Source organism: Pavona decussata, unplaced genomic scaffold (assembly GCF_977016875.1).
Source record: "Pavona decussata unplaced genomic scaffold, jaPavDecu1.1 SCAFFOLD_38, whole genome shotgun sequence".
In the NCBI taxonomy this organism is placed as follows: Eukaryota; Metazoa; Cnidaria; class Anthozoa; order Scleractinia; family Agariciidae; genus Pavona; species Pavona decussata.
Genome location: NW_028145460.1, coordinates 4759331 through 4777021, shown reverse-complemented (window position 1 = coordinate 4777021; position 17691 = coordinate 4759331). Strand labels below are relative to the sequence as shown.

The window sequence follows — 17691 nt, the reverse complement described above, 5'->3', positions numbered from 1 at the left end:
AAAGGGGTGTGTACTACCGGAAAAAGTAGACAATAAGAGCAATATTGTAAGTGTAGATCAGATTGAGAGATTGAATGATTGTGAAAGATTGAAAGATTGTACAATGGATCGTAAATAAAGAACGTGGAAGGATACAGTCCTCAGTTTTGTTGAACCATCGGACCGCGGAGACTTTCTTTGAGATTTCCGCACGTTCTGAAGACGAACATTACCCATGCTGAGAGTCAGGAAGAAAAACAGCTCCCTGTTGGTTGTTGGTTATGTCTCATTCATACCCCAGTCAATTAGGTGAAATTCCAAAAGTGGTCATTTGACAAATCTATAAAGAAAATGATCAGTTGCACTGCTAAATAAAAGACTAAAGCGGAGTCGGTTTTGTTGTTTCATTGAATGCTTTCTGGAAATTTTTTAGACTCGGAAATTCGGCATGGGATATTTTGGGGTCAATTTTTGGTCCAGGGATTTTTTTTCCGGTCTTGTTGGAAGCCCTAGGGGTTTTTAGGGTTTTGATTTGTGCCCCCATTCTATCATCCAGTTTGAAATCCGGAGTACACCCCCCCCCCCCCCCACCCCGGGCATATTATTCTTCATGCTACGATGCCCAGAAGGTAAAAGAAGCCCGATATACAACAGATAAACGACAAAGGATCGTGCTAAAAAGACTAACTAGTGAAGCAGGGAAAACATCATCTCCCTTTGCCATAGGAAAGTTGCAAAAAACGGGAGAATATTCAGTGAGTGAAGTTTCTCGAAAGTTTCCGGCCAAAACGGGAAGGTTAGAATCTCCGGCAGGTGCAGTTTCAGCTACGGCGGGCTAGCGGATAGCCTTCGTGAATGCAAGCTTAGTTATGTGAAGCACCATAGGCTCCTGGAAGCACTGAGTGATGATTGCCAGATTTTTATCCCATAGAAAGCCGTTACGCAATGTTTACCTTGATGCTCAAATTACGATACGTAAGGTCGGTAAACGCGCTTGGAGTCCCTGGAGGGCTTGCGGCATCTGTGATTATTCGACCGGGCTTTCGACAACTGGGCCCTGGGTACAAGATTAGAGGCTTCAAAGTAAGCGAGCTTTTTCTCTTGGTAATCTTCTCGCCCTTCCTCAAGGTCTGCATAGTGTGTGCCTATTTCCCGTAGCTGTTTATCGCATGTATTCGAGAAATGGAAAGTGTGGGATTCTTCGAAGGGCCCGAAAAACTCATGGAAGTGTGGTGGACTCCGGTTTTGGGAGCTGACAGTGCTCGGGCTGATTTGCGAAGGATTTCACGGTAAGAAAAAAATGAAAACCTTGGGGTCCTTTCTGGTTGTCTTTGACTTTTGTTGCGTTATAAGAATATCTTAAAGTCTGTATTTAAGTAAATTAAAAGTGGAAGCAAGGGGAAAATTGCGTGTGTTCGTGGCCTACAAGAACCAGAAATATAAGCTTATCGTGTTCTTAGCTTTCATATGCATTCTTTCATTCGTGGGTATCAGGTCAAAGTTTTATATAAGCTTAACATTGCAAACACTTGAACTTTACATGCATCCAGGGGTCAATGCAATGAAACTTTAACCCTTCTAGTTTATAAGCTAGGGGTTTGGTTTTGGTTACGGCATACTGGCGCATGATCGGTGACGCAATTTAAGTTTATACATGTACCTCAGGTTTTTGAAAACTTCAAGGTTCACTAGGTAGTGATTCAATGCTTTTTGCTTTCTTTTTTACATTTTTACTATTTGATTTATCCCTGTAAATATGACCTAATTCAACCCTTGGGTTGCAAGGTTGTATGAAATAAACTATCTATCTATCTATCTATTCTATCTTCCACCGTTCAAACGAACTGTTTTTGTCTAAAGTATCCAGGATTTCTCTCCAGGTGTAGGAATTTAATAGAGTCTACTGGCATCAGGTGGATGGCATATAATTTTCCTGGGGTAGGCGGTTTGGCAGGCGCTCTTCTAAACTCTTGGCATATCTTTGGCGTGGGATGAACACAGAATGCACACACAATGAGTTCAGTAATCATTGTAAAAACAGTTCTATTCAACAATGTTTTCTGCTTGAACGTGTAATAACAAGGTTCCTTTCCCCTGCCACCCCCCTTCTTCCCCCCCCCATTTCTTTTGGTTAATTTGCTCAAAAGGTTTTTTAGCCGCACGAGCGCGTGTAATCCACCCACGCCATAGCTAAGATGTACGCATCAGCAGAATAAATCAAAATGTCTGTCAAAAGTCGTGCGCGCATAACACCGGAAGTGGAAATGCAGCATAAAATCGCGCAAACCAGAAATAAAAGCTGCAGGAAACATTTGTTTTTATCTCAAAATTTTGCTTGGTGACCTACATGTATCTTTTTTTTTTTGCATGCCTGCAACATTCAGTATGCACTTCAAGAGTTTGGGAGAAAGTTATCATGTAGAATTTTCTGTACCGGATAACTTTTTGTCATGTATTGTCAGAGGAGTTAAAGAATGTAGAGTGCTTTCCAACGACCCCGGCCAACAACCTATTGTCGAAACATGTTTTCAAAAATCAAAACTGTCATTTTCTTGAACTTGTAAAGATAAATTAGTATTAAATTATGAATAAGCTTATGTGTGACAGGAAAGTTATAAATAATGGTTGGTTCACTATATGTTAATTTTTAAATATATACTACAACTTTTGTCATACTGGGAATTATAAAAGTACCTGTTCTTGTTACTAATTTGCATGATTTTTTTACAGTGGGGAAGGGTTTATGATCTCCAAATTACCGAATGTTCCTGGCGCAGATCTAGGTTTTTAGGAGAGGGGGTTTGATGAAAGGTGGCATCCCAGTAGGGGGGCTCCAGGGGCATCCTCCCCCGTAAAATTTTGAAATTTCAAGTCCTTGGAAACGTGATTTCCGCTATTCTGAGGCAAAGTCAGAGTGTTTTAATACAATGTACCTCATTTTTGAAAGTTAAAATGCCGATTCTTTTTCATAAAGATATAACAAAGCTACATAAAAACATGCAAATCTGCATTAATAAAACTATGACAAAAAAATGCATTTTATCTTATTTCAATTTTGGGTTTCGTAAAAGATGGGGTTGACAAGAAGCATTCTTCGGGGATATTTTTCGCGAAAAGCTGAACCACAGCATTGTAGTCAATGGGCTTTTCGTAGTGAATGTTCATCATGACCTGATGAAAGAAAGCATCATGCCAAAAGTGACATTTTGTCTACCTAGACACCTTTCAGGTGTTGCCAGACTGTCCAGACAACTAAAAGAGCCACATTCACAGTGAACTAAAAATTTATTTGTTTTCTAGCGAGAAAATGTTTTAGCTTTGTTGAGCAGCAGAGGCTCAACTTGGTTATAAACTTTTTGCATTTAAGATTGACTGTGTTTATTTAATATTTGTACATGTTTTGACATTAGCTGTTTTAATTTATGGGTTCAACCAAACTCCCCCCCCCCCCCCCTAGATCCACCCCAGTGTTCATTCTTGTATTGCAGACACAAGAAAATTATCAATATTGTGTGTTCACCTATGATTGTTATCTAGTTAATGCCTTTCTGCTGAATCAGTGGTATACCATATTATCAACTGTCTGAATATTGGTGCTGCACCAATACAAGAGCACTAGTGAAGGTGTTAATGTCATGAAAGGTGTTAATCATCATGGTTTGAAATGATAGCTAAAATTATTAATCATTTGTCTCACAACTGAGTAGCATAGGTGTTGATTGCGACATTTTAACTGCTATATTGCATGCAGGCCCTAGTTGTTCAAAGGGCAGATACATGTAACTTTATCCAGTGGATAGGTCACTATCCAGCAGTGCAAATGTACTCCAAGCAACGCCTCTGGCAAGTTTTCCACACAATCCCATACTCGAATTAGACATACTCTATATCTACTCTATACACAAATTATAGGGCTATAGGAAAATTCTTCACACATTTATTTGTTGCATAGCAACCTATCCAATGGATAAAATTATCCTCTCTTTGAACAACCGGGGCCAGGTCTTTATCTGGTGATGGTATAGACTGGCTTGGTATCAACATAAGTAGTACCATGGTTGATGGTGATTGGTGCATTTTGATGTTAGTGACTAGACGATTTTGATCCTCGTTCTTCAGACTACAGCATTTAAATTCCATTATCCATGTTGATGTTTGTTTGAATTCTTTCAGACGTTGAGACTACCCCCTTGCGGAGAACTTTGTGCGCGCGTGATCACGTGACGCGCGCCATATTTCAAATTTTTATGGCGCGTACGACGCGTGTTGACGAGTACAAGGTTTTGCTTTTTTTTTGCTTGAGTTTGTAGTTTCTTTTCACACTTTGTTGTTTACTATTTTCCCGTTTATTTATTGGGATTAAATTTGGAGTTTGAGCCTACCATTCAAGGAGAACTTTTTCTTAACAATGTTTTTCGGGTGAAGTCTTGTGTTAATGGCCTCTTTAACCCTGTGGGTATGCCAGTGTGGGTTGAAGTCAATAAACTTAAACCTTGTCCCAGAGTGGATAGTGTCTAGTTGCATCAGCATGATCAAATTCAAATAGTTGCTCTCTCAGGATCCAAAATTCATTTGATGCAGACAAGCTTCTGATTCAATCGTGGAATATTTGTTGTGGGAAATCATAAAATTAATGTTATCATTTTTTATATGTTATGCAACTGTTGTTTAATTAGTCAACTACAACTTAGTACAACTTTATTTCATTTTACATTAAGCGTACATTTAATGTTTTGATATTTAAGTGCCCACCAAATCAATTTTCCAAGTTATGGCTTAACCCTGGGCTGGGATATGATTTTTGAGCTATATTTTTGGTTTGGAATTATTAATAGATTTTAACCGTTCCGTTTTGATTGGAAACTCTGAAAATGGGATGGTTGTTTTTGGGAAACTTTTCTCAAGCATTATACATAGCTGAGCAACATGTAAATATTATTATTTTGATGAATGTTTTGTTTTTACTTTTTTCTAGAGAGAAATGGTCAGAACTATTGATGCTGGTGAACTGCACTATCATCAGTGAAAAGAGAAATGAAGATATGATTGCCTACCTCCTCAGGTAAATCCTTACAATCTTTGATATTGCTAGTAACATGCATTCAAGATTTTTTTGCAGAGGAGAGCTCTAGGGGAAAAAATTCCTGAACTGTTATTCCAGAAGCATGTTGGATATGAGGTGATAGATAGCCAAAAAGGAGCGTAGCACCTAGTTGGCTACATGTATAATCATCCCATATCATATCCAACAAGAGTGAGTGGAATTATAAATTATAAATATTATTGTGTTATTAAAAACAATCATTATCAAGGAATATTGCCAGATCTTGCTGATTTCGCTTTGCAAGAACAACCAGAAGACAATTTAATGGTTTCTATTTGTCAGGCATGGTAAAATGGCTCATATACAATGGCTGCTAAGCCAATCAAATCCATGGAATGACATTAAAATTTATACAATGTTCAGTTTTTCCACAGCTGTATGCGCAGAACAATGTGAGCAGAATGGCTTGAAATCAACAGGGGAGCTGTAAATTTACTGAGGCCCTGAGAAAACCTACAGACAACCTTGTATAATTTTAATGAAGTAGACTGCTGGCCAGCATTGTCCCGAGTTTAACCTCGCCCAAATTACATTTAGCCCTATTTAAAATACACATGAATGAAAATGTAACTTTGCATGCTCAATTTTGAATTTTGCAGTGAGAGCAGCATGTTTGTGTCCCGAGAACGTCTAATCCTTAAGACTTGTGGGCAAACAACACTCTTGCATTGCATCAAACCTTTGCTGGAACTGGCAAAGAATGAATGTGGACTGTCAGAGGTGCAGGTATGATCAGGAATTAATTTCTTTGTTGTTCTTTAGAGCCTTTGTAAGCTTGCAGTATGCATGTTGATTTGAAATGACTTGTTCACTCTTGTGTCACCTACCCCGAGCCACCCATGAAGGACCAGGCTTCTTCTGTTATTCATGATTTCATCAGTTTTGTTGACCAAACACAATTTAAGGGGCTTTAATTTTGATAATCAGTCAATACAGTGGGATGGGATCTTGCAAACTTTGCAAATACATGTATGGAATGATTAGATTAATCAGCTAGGCCAGAGTTCCACACTTAAACCAAGACATTTTCCCAAGAAAAATTGGAGGTAAATGTGGCCTTCCTAGTACCGCTACTTCTGGTTACAAATTCACCCTGTCCTTAGCATTCAGAACAAACTTCTTCCATCACAAGGAATGACGTCTGCTCAATGATTAAGATGCCAACAAAGAAAAAAAAATTAAAACAATTTCAAATGAAAACAAGAGGACTGAGCATGAAAACTTGAAAAGTCATCCTGGTTGCTATTTTTCTTTCTAAGACCTATAGATCTCAAAATTTTGAATTATGGCCATGCCTGAAATCAAGATGTGGGAAAACTACCATTATTTTATTGAAAGAAACACTTTCTCTACTGCAAAGGACATTTAGACAATTTGGCCACAATAAATTATTTGCTTATTATTAAGTTATGAGGAGAAAATAACATTTGGAACTTAAAGTGAATTGGACAACTTAATACTTCATATTTTCCTACTTAAAATATTAAATAATACAATATAGTATAATAAATTATTATGGTTCGCATTTTATGTTTTAAATCTTTAAATGACCCATGGACTAGTTAGCATGAATTTTAGAATATTATTGCTGTCAAACCAAAGTCTACTAGGCTGTAGAAGATACTGTGCCTGGCTAGGTAATTTGGAATCTGATGTAATAATTCCTATAAATAATTATTATTATACATTTTGCTGCCTTAAAATTAAAAAACTGTTTTGTTTTTAATTTCTTCCAGGATTTCTTTTACTCGCGCATGAATTACCTAGCGCCCAGCCTCCAATCAGCACCTCACCAGACTTTTGACCAAGAGGTATATAATCATATGTTTTTGTAGGTTTTCATGATGATAAGTGAAGTTTTAATTAACATGTTGAACAACCAGTAGTAATAATTGAATTATTGTATTCCTTTGTTGTTCCAATTAATTGAATTTACCAAATGCCTGTGCAGACCTCTCAACCTCAAAACACTGAAAATCTGGAGACTGAGGTAAAAAAAATCTGGAGATTGATCGACCAGCAGACAAAAGCAAGTAAACACAGGTGCTAATCAAAAGAAAGTGCAATTTCCGCCATTTTGAAAATGTGAGTGACTAAAATGCGAGAAACTGGTAATGAACACCTAATTTGGTACATGTCTTCTATATATGGTCATGGACTGTATTTCCAGCAAACAGACGGATGAACTTAGAAAACTTAATGGATTGATTTGCAAACAATTGGCACAAGAAAGTCGCCTAAGCAAGCCAAAAATGAAATTGTAGAAGGAAATTTTATCCTTTCAGCTTGTGACTCTGTTAATTGTGAGATTTTTGTGTCTCATCGTGAGACTGTGAGACTGAACTGAAAACCATGAGTGTCACAGCAAAATCGTGAGACTTGAGAGGTCTGTTTGGTTTGTTCTAAGCAGGCATTTTAGCATGGTACTTTGGCTCAGTGCAGTAGCAGGCAGGGGTTTCATTAAGGGCCGGGCAAATTGACCGCCTGTGAACATGGCTTTGCCCAGCTGCTTTTAACATCTCATCTGACTTTTTCCATAAAAGAACATACCCAAGTAAACTTTTCTGCCCAGGTGTATTAACCTTTTGCCCACCTGTTCAAAATCTTAATGAAACCCCTGAGCATGTGGCATGGCTTCCTTTGGGGATGTTCTTGTTCTCTGGTCCAAAGCTTCTGGGTTGATTCTGTGTTTCTGCCTGGAAAGATGGTGGAGCCTCAAGCACAAGAGCCAAGCATGTAGGGTAACCATGACAACCCTGTGAACGGCAACCACCAGGCACTGTCACCCTAAAAAAAAAACAGTGGAACCATTGCACCTACCTTATACTTATCAGAGAGGGAGAGGGAGGGGGGGTAGGGAGCGAAATCACCAAGCACAGTTGAAATGGCAAAAGTGTATGTGAGAATTAGTTGACCTCAAAAGCCACATTGTAAAACGACGCGACCACCTGCAGACTCCCAACCACTGTGCATGTCCATGACAGGGGAGGCCGCTGACCAGCAATGTTTCGCATTTTTGACTGTGTATGATCTTTTTAGGTCCAATGGCTGGATCAGTTATTTTCAGGTCAGTTGGTTCCGGCACTCACTTCTGTTTTGAAAGGGAGTAAATAATTAAAAGTACACTGATGAACTGATACCCATTTAAAGGGTCACTGTCACAATGATTTTGCTGTATTTTGTTCAAAACTGCTCGTCGAATATTTGACAAAGAACCTGTTTTGTAACCTGAAATTGTTCTTACAACATCAGGAAGAAAATATTAAGGTTTTTCTCGTAAAAAGAACATACCATAATCAACTTTTAGCGACTTCTCTAAAATACACAGGAAGAACTTGGAAAACTGGCCAATTTTTTTCAATTTGTAATCCACTTCCATCCTAGCCATCCACAGCCAAACATGATTAATAGTAGTTTCTGTGCACTAGTAGGGTTATTGTTAACAAACCTCTACCAGTATTTTAGGGATTCCATTGAAACAAATATGTTTTTTGGCTATTCATAGTGACACTAAAATTAGTGACACTGCCCCTTTAAATATAATTTTCTGAGTAAAGAGAAGCAATGTGTCAGAGTAAGGTGTCTTGTCTTGTTAACTGTCAATAACACATTATGACTCTAGAGACCAAGATGTTTAGTTAAGCACACTGAATTCGGCCACTGGCTTCAAACTTCATTAGGCCCAATGTATAATAATTTTGTTTGATTTGCATCTGTTGAATATGTTTTAGATGGTGCAGGTTATGCACTGGGACGAATGAATGGTCCTGATACCTGGTAAGTGATCTCTGAAAACTGGAGCTCAAATGGAGTCGCAGGTTGCCACCAGGAACCAAGCTGTCGCTCCATTGGAACTGAATTAATTTTGCAGTAAAGCATTAATAATTATTGTTATTTATACTGACTTGTAAAGACTCAATTTAGTGAAAGCAGCAATTTACTAAGTCCATTTCTCTTGAGGAAATGAACAAGTGCTAGCCTTACAAGTCACTTGGAACCAAGGCAAACTTTCATTTTCTAAGTCATACACAAACCACCTAGGCCCCATGACTTCACAAAAGTGTTTGCTGGAGTTGCTTGGGTTACCAGCGCGATCTGAGATTGCTGTTGGTTCTAACACCATGTTGTAAGTGTCCATTCTGGAATCCCGAGAGTTTGTACCATAAGTGCGATATACTACATGATTGTATTATTTTTAATTATCTAAGTACATGCATTTGTTTGCTTATTTACTTTCCAGGTTCCTTTATACCCTTGACAACATCCTACCAGGAGTAAACGATCCTGATCAAACATTGGAGATATCCTTTCAATAAAGTACTACACCTTATTTGATAATTAATTTGGTATTTGATATGTTGGTATTTGATATGGACTATAGTCCAAGTCACTTCATGCTCGGCATTCTGTGTTGTCCTGGTATCCCATCCAGGGAGGAGTAGTAATACTCCAGCCACTTTATGTTGGGTATTCTGTGATGGACTATCATTCATCCCATCCAGGAGAGGAGTAGTAATACTCCAGTCACTTTGTCCTGGGTATCCTGTGATCCCATCCACAAGGAGAAGTAATTAAATACAGTGTACTTCCTGTTTCTTTATGCTTCAGAAACTGGACCTAGGCGATGGCTTTGTAGGATGCTTTTAGCGAGTGTGCAACTTTACTGTTTGCAGAATCTATGATAAACAACTATCTACACTTTGGTCACTGGGATCTGTAATCAAAGCTTTGTATTCCTTAACCTGCATACATTTTGATGCTGGACCTTGATAGAGAAACTATGAACAAGTTTTACAAGTCATCATATTCTGATGCTAATGAAGTAACCAAGGTGAGCAAATTTAAGATAACTTATATTAGCTACATGTATCTTGCCTAAGTCTAAGTGAAAGTGATTTTAAGACAATTTTCTTTCATTCTATTCAGTAAATAGAATCACAGAATTAGTTATGAGGTTACTAGTGGTAGATCTCCAAAAAAATTTTTTGCAAGAATTCAGCAATAATTTACTAGACAAAGATCACATTATTTTGTCCACTTAGCCTAGCTTTTCTTCAGTCTACCCAAAGACTAATTTATTAATTTCATTGTTACCCACAAAGTGTCTTTTCATTTTTCTAGGCAACAGGTATCACAGACTTCCTTCCTGGTGCAGTGATTGACGCAGCTTTGTTCGATCCCTGTGGGTATTCAGCTAATGGTCTTCTTGATGTAAGTGAAATGTTACAACTTTTAGTTTGACCAAGTGTCTTTCAGTATTTCCTCAAAAGTAAAATTTATTTTGTTAATATTCAAAATGTTGCAAGATCTGAAAACTGTAAAAACTGGCAGATAAGCTGCTGTTTGTCTTAGAGTACAGGTATTTTTCTTTCCTTCAAAAATCTTAAAACTGGAGATGCAGTTTATATAAGACCACATTCAGTAAAAGTTCTGTAAATTACCATGAATCACTGGTCATTTTAAGCAAAATAATATGAATTCCACTTCAGCTAGTGAATGGTTAAAACTGCATGAAACTACACTGACCTCAATAACTCAATAACTTACTGCTTTTGCAAGCTTTGTAGCTTCTAATGCTTGTGTTTCTCTATTAAATGTGAACCATCCTTAAAAGAGCTGTTCTTGACTGGTAGTCTATGTTAAAGTTGCTTGAAAGTCAGCAGGCTAGGAATTTCCATCATACCACCAATTATACTGTTTGCATTGTTGCAGAATGCCTTTCACACTACAGTGGAACCTCTCCTTAGGGACACCTCTTTAATACAGACACCTCTCTATTAAGGACAGTTCACTTGGTCCCTGAGAGACCGAAATCCATATCTTAAACGGACACCTCTATAAATTGCGGACACTTATTCATGTCCCCTTGGTGTCCGTAATAAAGAGGTTCGACTGTAATAATAACAGAAGGATTCATTAATTACAATTATTGTAATGAATCCTCCAGGAGAAAGGAAATACCATGAGTACTTGGAATCAAGTGTAAACTGCACTTCTGCAGTTCTCTTTCAATCTAACCAAATACGCAGGGACTTTAAGCTCAGTACAAAATAATATGACTCACAGTAATGAATCATTTAGGTGATGAGTGACCATCCACCAAAAGCTAATTTGAAGAACAGTTCTAAACATTCATTTGGTGAAGAAAATTGCCATAGGGAATGCTGTCTTATTCCCAAGTACATGAAATGCATAATTTGCTCTTCATATATAATACAATTGAGGGGGTGCCTGAAAAAAAGCCGAAAGTGACTTCCGATAAATTGCTAGATTCTCCTTCCAAATTGCCTTGTATTCACTTTGAAACAAAAGGAGAATTTGACCTTACCTCAAAAGTCACTTAAGAGCAATTCTCCAGGAAAGTGAAGCAAAGTTGGAAATGAAAAATTTTAACCCCCCCCTCCAATTCTTGTGTGAAGGTAGGTTACCTTGGGGGATAAACAAAAACAATCATTTTTGGATCGGCAGATGTATCATTGCCATGGTAACCGCACTAGGTGACGTCGGCCTTAAGACCATGTTTTGAGCAAAAGTTCTATTCTCAAAAAGTAAAGTAAACAAATCTGGTTGTCGGGTGCATGTGAACCAATTCAAATGAAATTCATACAGATGGTAGATCCACTCTCCCAGTTTATAAAATTCGCCGTTAAAATAATTTGAGTTTTATAAACAAGAAGAAAATGCTCGTCTTACTATGTTCCCTGTCAGCCATTTAGACAAGCAGGAAAAACAAGCACAACCATATTCGTTATTTCTCCGAAAGTACTTTTTCCACATAAACCAAATTATCAGCAGAAATTACACAGATATCGATGTTTCTAAATATCATAAAATCAATTTGGGGAAAACTATATCCTGGCCACGGGTGCTGAAGACACCTGGGACAAATTGCAAAAAATTGCAAAATTGGTAATTTTGAGGGCTCTAGTATTTGGCTCAAACAGGCTTTAGAGAGAGAAAATCAGCTTCAAAAGTATCTTTTATCATCTTGTCTGCTACCTACATTTAGTAAATGAGGTTTTGGCCAACAAATTTGATGAAATATAAATTGATACAAAACCTACCTTGAAGGTTTTTGGAATTTCTTCAGGATGCTTTCGTGGCGTGGTTCTCTCCAGTGTCTCTCCTTTGCACGCTCCGTTTTTTTTACCAAATCTAGCGCAGACTCTAATCTAACAGTTACTCCCATCGAATATCCAGTTTGCCGTGTTTCAGACCAAAGATGATGATACAAGTAGCCCGCATACACTTGACAAAGAATAGTTGACCAGGTCCAAAACATGGTCGTAATACTTGCGATTTCTGCCGTCGAGCACCTAAATTTAGCAATACAGTATTATCCAACCAGGCAGTGAAGTAAATGTGTTGAGATCATTGTACAAAGCAAATGCATCCCTTTGAACAATCCAAAATAACGTCTTTGGCTAAAATCGAGTCAGATATTGCGATAGTCGACAAGCCAAGAATGGTGAATAAACTGAACGCGTATGCCGGAAGTCCAAGAAACACAACTGCTGACCGGATGTAACACAATGTAACGTGATGTAACACCGGGTGTAATTGTAAGTGTAATGATATCCTCTTGTAATGGGGTTGTTTTACAATGGCAATGGTGAAGAAAGCCAAAACAAAAACAAAAAGAAAAACAAAGAAAACGAAAACAGAAAAACTGAATAAAAACAAAAACAAAGGAAAGCTTGAACTCAAGCTTGAGCTTGATAGTAGAGTGCCTCTACTATCTGTATGAATTTCATTTGAATTGGTTCACATGCACTCGAGAACCAGACACGTTTATTTTTACTATTTGAGAGTGAACTTTTGGTCAAAACATAGACCTAAGGCCGAAGTGATTAAGTGCGGTTACCATGGCAACGTCACACCTGCCGTTCCAAATAAGGCTGTTTTTGTTTATCCCTCCAGGTAACCTACCTCCGCACAAAAATGAAGGGGGGTTAAAAATTTTCATTTTCAACTTTGCTTCACTTTCCTGGAGAATTGCTCTTAAGGCCTTATTCCACGCATCCCTTCAATTTTCAGAGGGGTTTTTCACTCTTACAGTTTGAATAAATTATGGATGCATGTGGAGTTTGTTTACATTCATTTTTAAAAGGGCAATAAAACTTTCTCATGACTCCACTGTGCATTTTTCAAGGTTATTTTTTCCAAAATTTACACATCTAACATTGGGGTGCAACTTATTTGCAAGTATGGCTTCTCTGTCGATGTTTACAGTTTGCGCTCAAATGATGCAGTCCTTAAATGGCTCTTTTTTCTATTACCTCTACCCACTTTTGAGTTCTAAAATAAAAGCTGTCTATGATAATTTCTTGAACAAAACTTGGCCTTTGAAGTGGCAAAGACTTGTATGAGAAATTGAACAGTGAAAGTGACAGGTCAAATCATTTTTACTTCAAATCGTTCAGCACAAAGTATGTGGTTCTGAAACCACTCAAGATATTTCCAAGTTGGTGTACAGTGTAATTATAAATGACATTAATTTTATTGCTAACGTAAACAGATCTCAGCATTAAAGAACAACAGTGTTGCCGCTCCTGAGTGGTTCCCTAGCACGGAACACCTCCGGGTGAGCTGGGCCTTTTACTGTAAGCTGTATCTGTCAATAAATAAGTTGGAGTATTGCCTCTTTAAATTTCCAGTGACCTTTAATAGGGTATATATGGATCATATTTTCTGGAATCACACGTTTAACGATGCACTCAATACTCATACTCATTCCTTACAGGAATTTAACTGCCACTAGAATACACACAAAATATGCGTAATGTATTGGATCCCGTGTATAAACAGGGGGCTACCACTGATATTAAGGACGGTGCCTACTAATTTTTTAAGGCTTTCTTTTTGCAGCTGCTTAAGTTGTGTAAATAACTGCACATGAGGGTCTTTATTCTATCTCATCTAATTTATTACTGCTGGGTAGTTCTTTTCTGTATTGACTTGTTCCTCATGGATTTCGTCTTTGGTGGATCAGTTCCACCCACTGGTTGTGCCTTTCACAGTAATCCCAGCAGCTAGACTTGTTCTGTCTCAACATAAAGCACATCATCAGTCTTTTCATCTTAAACCGAGGGGTTCTTCCTTAAAAACTGGAATGTCTTTTATAATGGACATTGCAGTCAGCATAATAGTTTACAAGCACACCACCTGTAAAATTTTTTTCAAGCAATAATAGTTTGGAATGTAGCAGTACATTATTTATAAGTAAGTTCTTTTTGACTTGTACTCTCTCTGTGAAACAACATTATTTTATTTCTTACTTGCTAAGGGCCTTCTAGAACTCTTGGTCATCTTGTTTCGGTTCTCGCTCTCTCCTTTGTTACGCTCACAAAACCTGTCCTCAGGTTACTTCCATATATTGGTGTTTGTCCATAGGAGCTTATTTTGAGCTTTGAATGATTATCTAGTTTGGCTCCCTACCCAAGGGAAGATTAAGGATAACACCAAGCACTTAGCTGCCAGGTCTCAGCTTCAAAGAAAATGCTTGGTTACTGTCATTCAAGCATTGCAAGTACTCGCATAAAGACTTTCGTGAAAGGACAGTTTTTTATCATTATAAATGGCATCCATGACTTAATTACCATGCCATATGATGTCATCACTTCCAGTTGCTGACCTCAAAGGAAACATCTTTAGACATACTATCTATCCTCCAAGCCTCATTGTCATTGCTTTTATTGTTGCGAAGTTATGGAGGGGGGAGAGGATCCCCCCACCACCTCACTGGCCCGGTCGGAAAAAAAAAAACAAGAAAAGCCTGCTCTAGATAGGGTTAATGACCATTCAAAGTTGGAAGCAGTATTTTTTTAATAAAAATTTGTAAAAATTTGTTTCTGATCAGTTGTTAAGTTCAGAAAGTTTTGTTTTAGTTTGTTTACTTGAGTGCTCTTGTAATTTCCCATAATTTCCTTTTTTTTAATCTCTCAAACAGGATAGCTACTTCACCATTCATATAACACCACAGGAAGAATGCTCGTATGTCAGTTTTGAAACCAATGTCAAAGTGGTAAGTGAAGAACCATTGCTAGTCTCTTTCTTTACTTGTTTCTTTGCTTACTTGCTTAGTTAGACTGTTTGAATGTCTTTTTTGCCCACAGTATTAATATTTTGTTGAGTCGTGAATTGGAGAATAACATCATTGTTTTGAGCCAGTGTTTGCTTTGATTGAAATGTGACACCTTTCCGCAAAGAGCTCATGCATGCGTTATCATTGTCCGAAAAATCAGAGTGGTGTGATTTTGCACACTCAAGTTTAAATGAATTTCAGCGCAATTTCACTAGTGAAATTATCCTCTTTAAAATTTTAATAACCCCCTTTCGTATGAAGTAAGGACCAATCAGAGGAGCTGTTCCCACACTCAACAGAACAGCTTGGGGAGAGTGGGCAGGCAACTAAGTCTCCACCAGCAGACATCAATGACATGAACAACAATAACAAAGAGCTATGCCACACAGGTTGTTTTTGTTGGAACTTACCAAGTCTGTGTTTGTTTTTCTGCAGAGCTCTTACAAGCAACTGATCAGAAAGGTTCTTAATGCATTCAAACCTGGTAGATTCCTTATGACTTTGTTTGCTAATGAGGTTAGCAAATTATTGCTTTAAATTGTAAGCCCAAGTCTTGTACCATTTAGCCTCCCACGCAGTCGTTTCTAGGGGACTCGTATTACCTCCTCACAAGTCCCCTAAAAACGACTGCGTGGGAGGCTATGTACCATTGAGTTTATCAGCTCTTGAGACAACTCACTGCTTGCTAATGTGGCCAAACATTGCGTGGTGGTGACTAGTTTTTCAGAGGTCATAGCCAGCCAGCAACTCTCGTTTTGTCCCAACAAGATCTTACATGGAGATCAGAAGTGTTCACTGTGGTTTAGGCAATTTACATTTCCCCACAAAACAATATCTCTATCTTACAAGAACATCTTGGGAGCAGAGAACACATCCAGTTATGATACCGTGCAGAACTGAAACTAGAGGAAACAATAAAGGAGTAATACAGTACTGCTCCTAGATACTGTATGCTACATAAACCAGGTTATGTTCCAGCAATTTTCAGCAAAAGAGGCTAACCTGAAACCTTCTCTTCCTCTCACCAAGCCTCTGATTTACCCAGCCCTTTCTTATATCTGCATATATTTTGTGTTTGTGTTTAAGGGGGCACCTTGTGGTTTCTCTTACAAGACATTTCAAGAGGATTCGATTGCTGGCTACAAGCGTACTGACCTCCAGCTGTCCCAGATGAAGATGTACAACCTGACTTATGGACATTATGAAAGAGATAAAGACTCAGAAAAAATGTTGAACAATTTAAAGATCTGTTGAAGCCGTGTGTGTTAAGGAAGAAATCAATGTCTTGTTGTTCATATAGTTTCGCTAGTTGATCCAGGGATGAAGTTAGTGTTTGACCACTTATCAATAGTGTATTAGTGTCAAAATTAGCAAAAAAAAAAAAAAAAAAAAATGGTTATACACACATTTAGAAGTTCAAATAACTTTTAAAGGGAATAATAAATTCTTAGGGAGTACTAGTAGGCACAAATGCCAACACCTTTGCTTATTTTCAATGAAATAGTTTATTAGTCTTTGTGGTACCTCCAGGGGAGGTTAATTACTATCAACCGTAGATATTTCACGTAGTTTTTACTATTATCTACACCAGTTAGAATATGCTATTGTTTCATGGATGTAAGGTTTTTGTATTACTTGAATGACTGAACAATCATTAACAATAAAACCCAGGCAAGTAACTTGCAATAAGTGTCATATGTCCCATACTTATTTATAATAAAAACAACTGGTAATGAAACACAAGATGACCAGATAAGGATGTAATAATGGAAAAAGCATTGAAAACCACAGCATTTATGAAATGATGATCAATACAGAGGGCAATGGGATTTTAAGTTTTAAAATGAAATCCCCTCTGATTGCTCAAAAATTGATATAACCTTGCCCTTTGATTTTCGGTCATTGGGCCATGTGCCTTTTGTGTTGTGGAAGTTCTGTGTAGTAAGAACATGGCTCCAGTCTGTCATCAGAATCCTTTAATATAGGCTTGTATGTTAAGGCTCGGACTTCCCAATACAAGGGTATTTTTGCATGTCTTACGACTATGCAGAAAAAGCAAGGGCTATTGGAATCCAAAATTGGGGGCAACCACATATTTTTCAGATACAATTCTGAATACTTCTGGTTACCCTGGGCAGTTTTCTTTATGGATGCTAATAACGGTTTTTCCTACAGTCGTAAAGCAAGCATTCCAAGATACCGTGAGCATAGGAGTTGTCTTACCCTAATTCAGACCAACATTGTCAAAACCATACTCTTTGGCACTGCACATAAAGCTGTATCACTTTACAGGGCAGTCCCCTCCCCCCTCCCCCCCCCCCCCCCCTTAGCTTCTCAGCGAAAACAAAAGCCTGAAAATACATCATTGCCTCTCACTGCTTCCCGGCCCCTAGCAGCTGGCATGGGAATGATAGGAGGCAGCTGTACTTTACAAACAAATATTTGCAACAAATTCTTGTGTCCTCTGTAAAGGATTCTCATTGCATGACTTGTGTCAGTAGAAATATAATGACTAATTCATAAG

The 17691-nt window shown here is 38.0% G+C and overlaps 1 protein-coding gene across 2 annotated transcripts; it reads left to right on the top strand.

The window, feature by feature from the left end:
- Positions 1-1035: 1035 nt before the first annotated feature.
- Positions 1036-16960, top strand: LOC146483745 (S-adenosylmethionine decarboxylase proenzyme-like). Of its 2 annotated transcripts, XM_085105890.1 has the most exons (13): positions 1044-1268; positions 4955-5041; positions 5683-5809; positions 6820-6894; positions 8123-8150; positions 8815-8860; positions 9324-9386; positions 9836-9914; positions 10205-10294; positions 13602-13667; positions 15033-15107; positions 15603-15683; positions 16254-16856. In XM_085105890.1, exons 1-13 carry the CDS (start codon positions 1162-1164, stop codon positions 16419-16421), a joined length of 1092 nt encoding a protein of 363 aa, XP_084962016.1. In that variant the 5' UTR covers positions 1044-1161; the 3' UTR covers positions 16422-16856. The 2 variants fall into 2 exon arrangements, with proteins under 2 accessions (XP_084962017.1, XP_084962016.1); XM_085105891.1 differs by lacking the exon at positions 13602-13667 and having other exon boundaries at positions 1036-1268; positions 16254-16960.
- The last annotated feature ends 731 nt before the right edge of the window (positions 16961-17691 follow it).

Excerpts from the sequence above, each read along its gene's own strand:
- LOC146483745 (XM_085105890.1), top strand. The coding sequence starts at position 1,162 with ATGGAAAGTGTGGGATTCTTCGAAGGGCCCGAAAAACTCATGGAAGTG. Across the intron at positions 6,895-8,122 it reads ACCAGACTTTTGACCAAGAG|GTCCAATGGCTGGATCAGTT; the intron begins GTATATAATCAT and ends TGATCTTTTTAG. Across the intron at positions 13,668-15,032 it reads CTAGCACGGAACACCTCCGG|GATAGCTACTTCACCATTCA; the intron begins GTGAGCTGGGCC and ends TCTCTCAAACAG.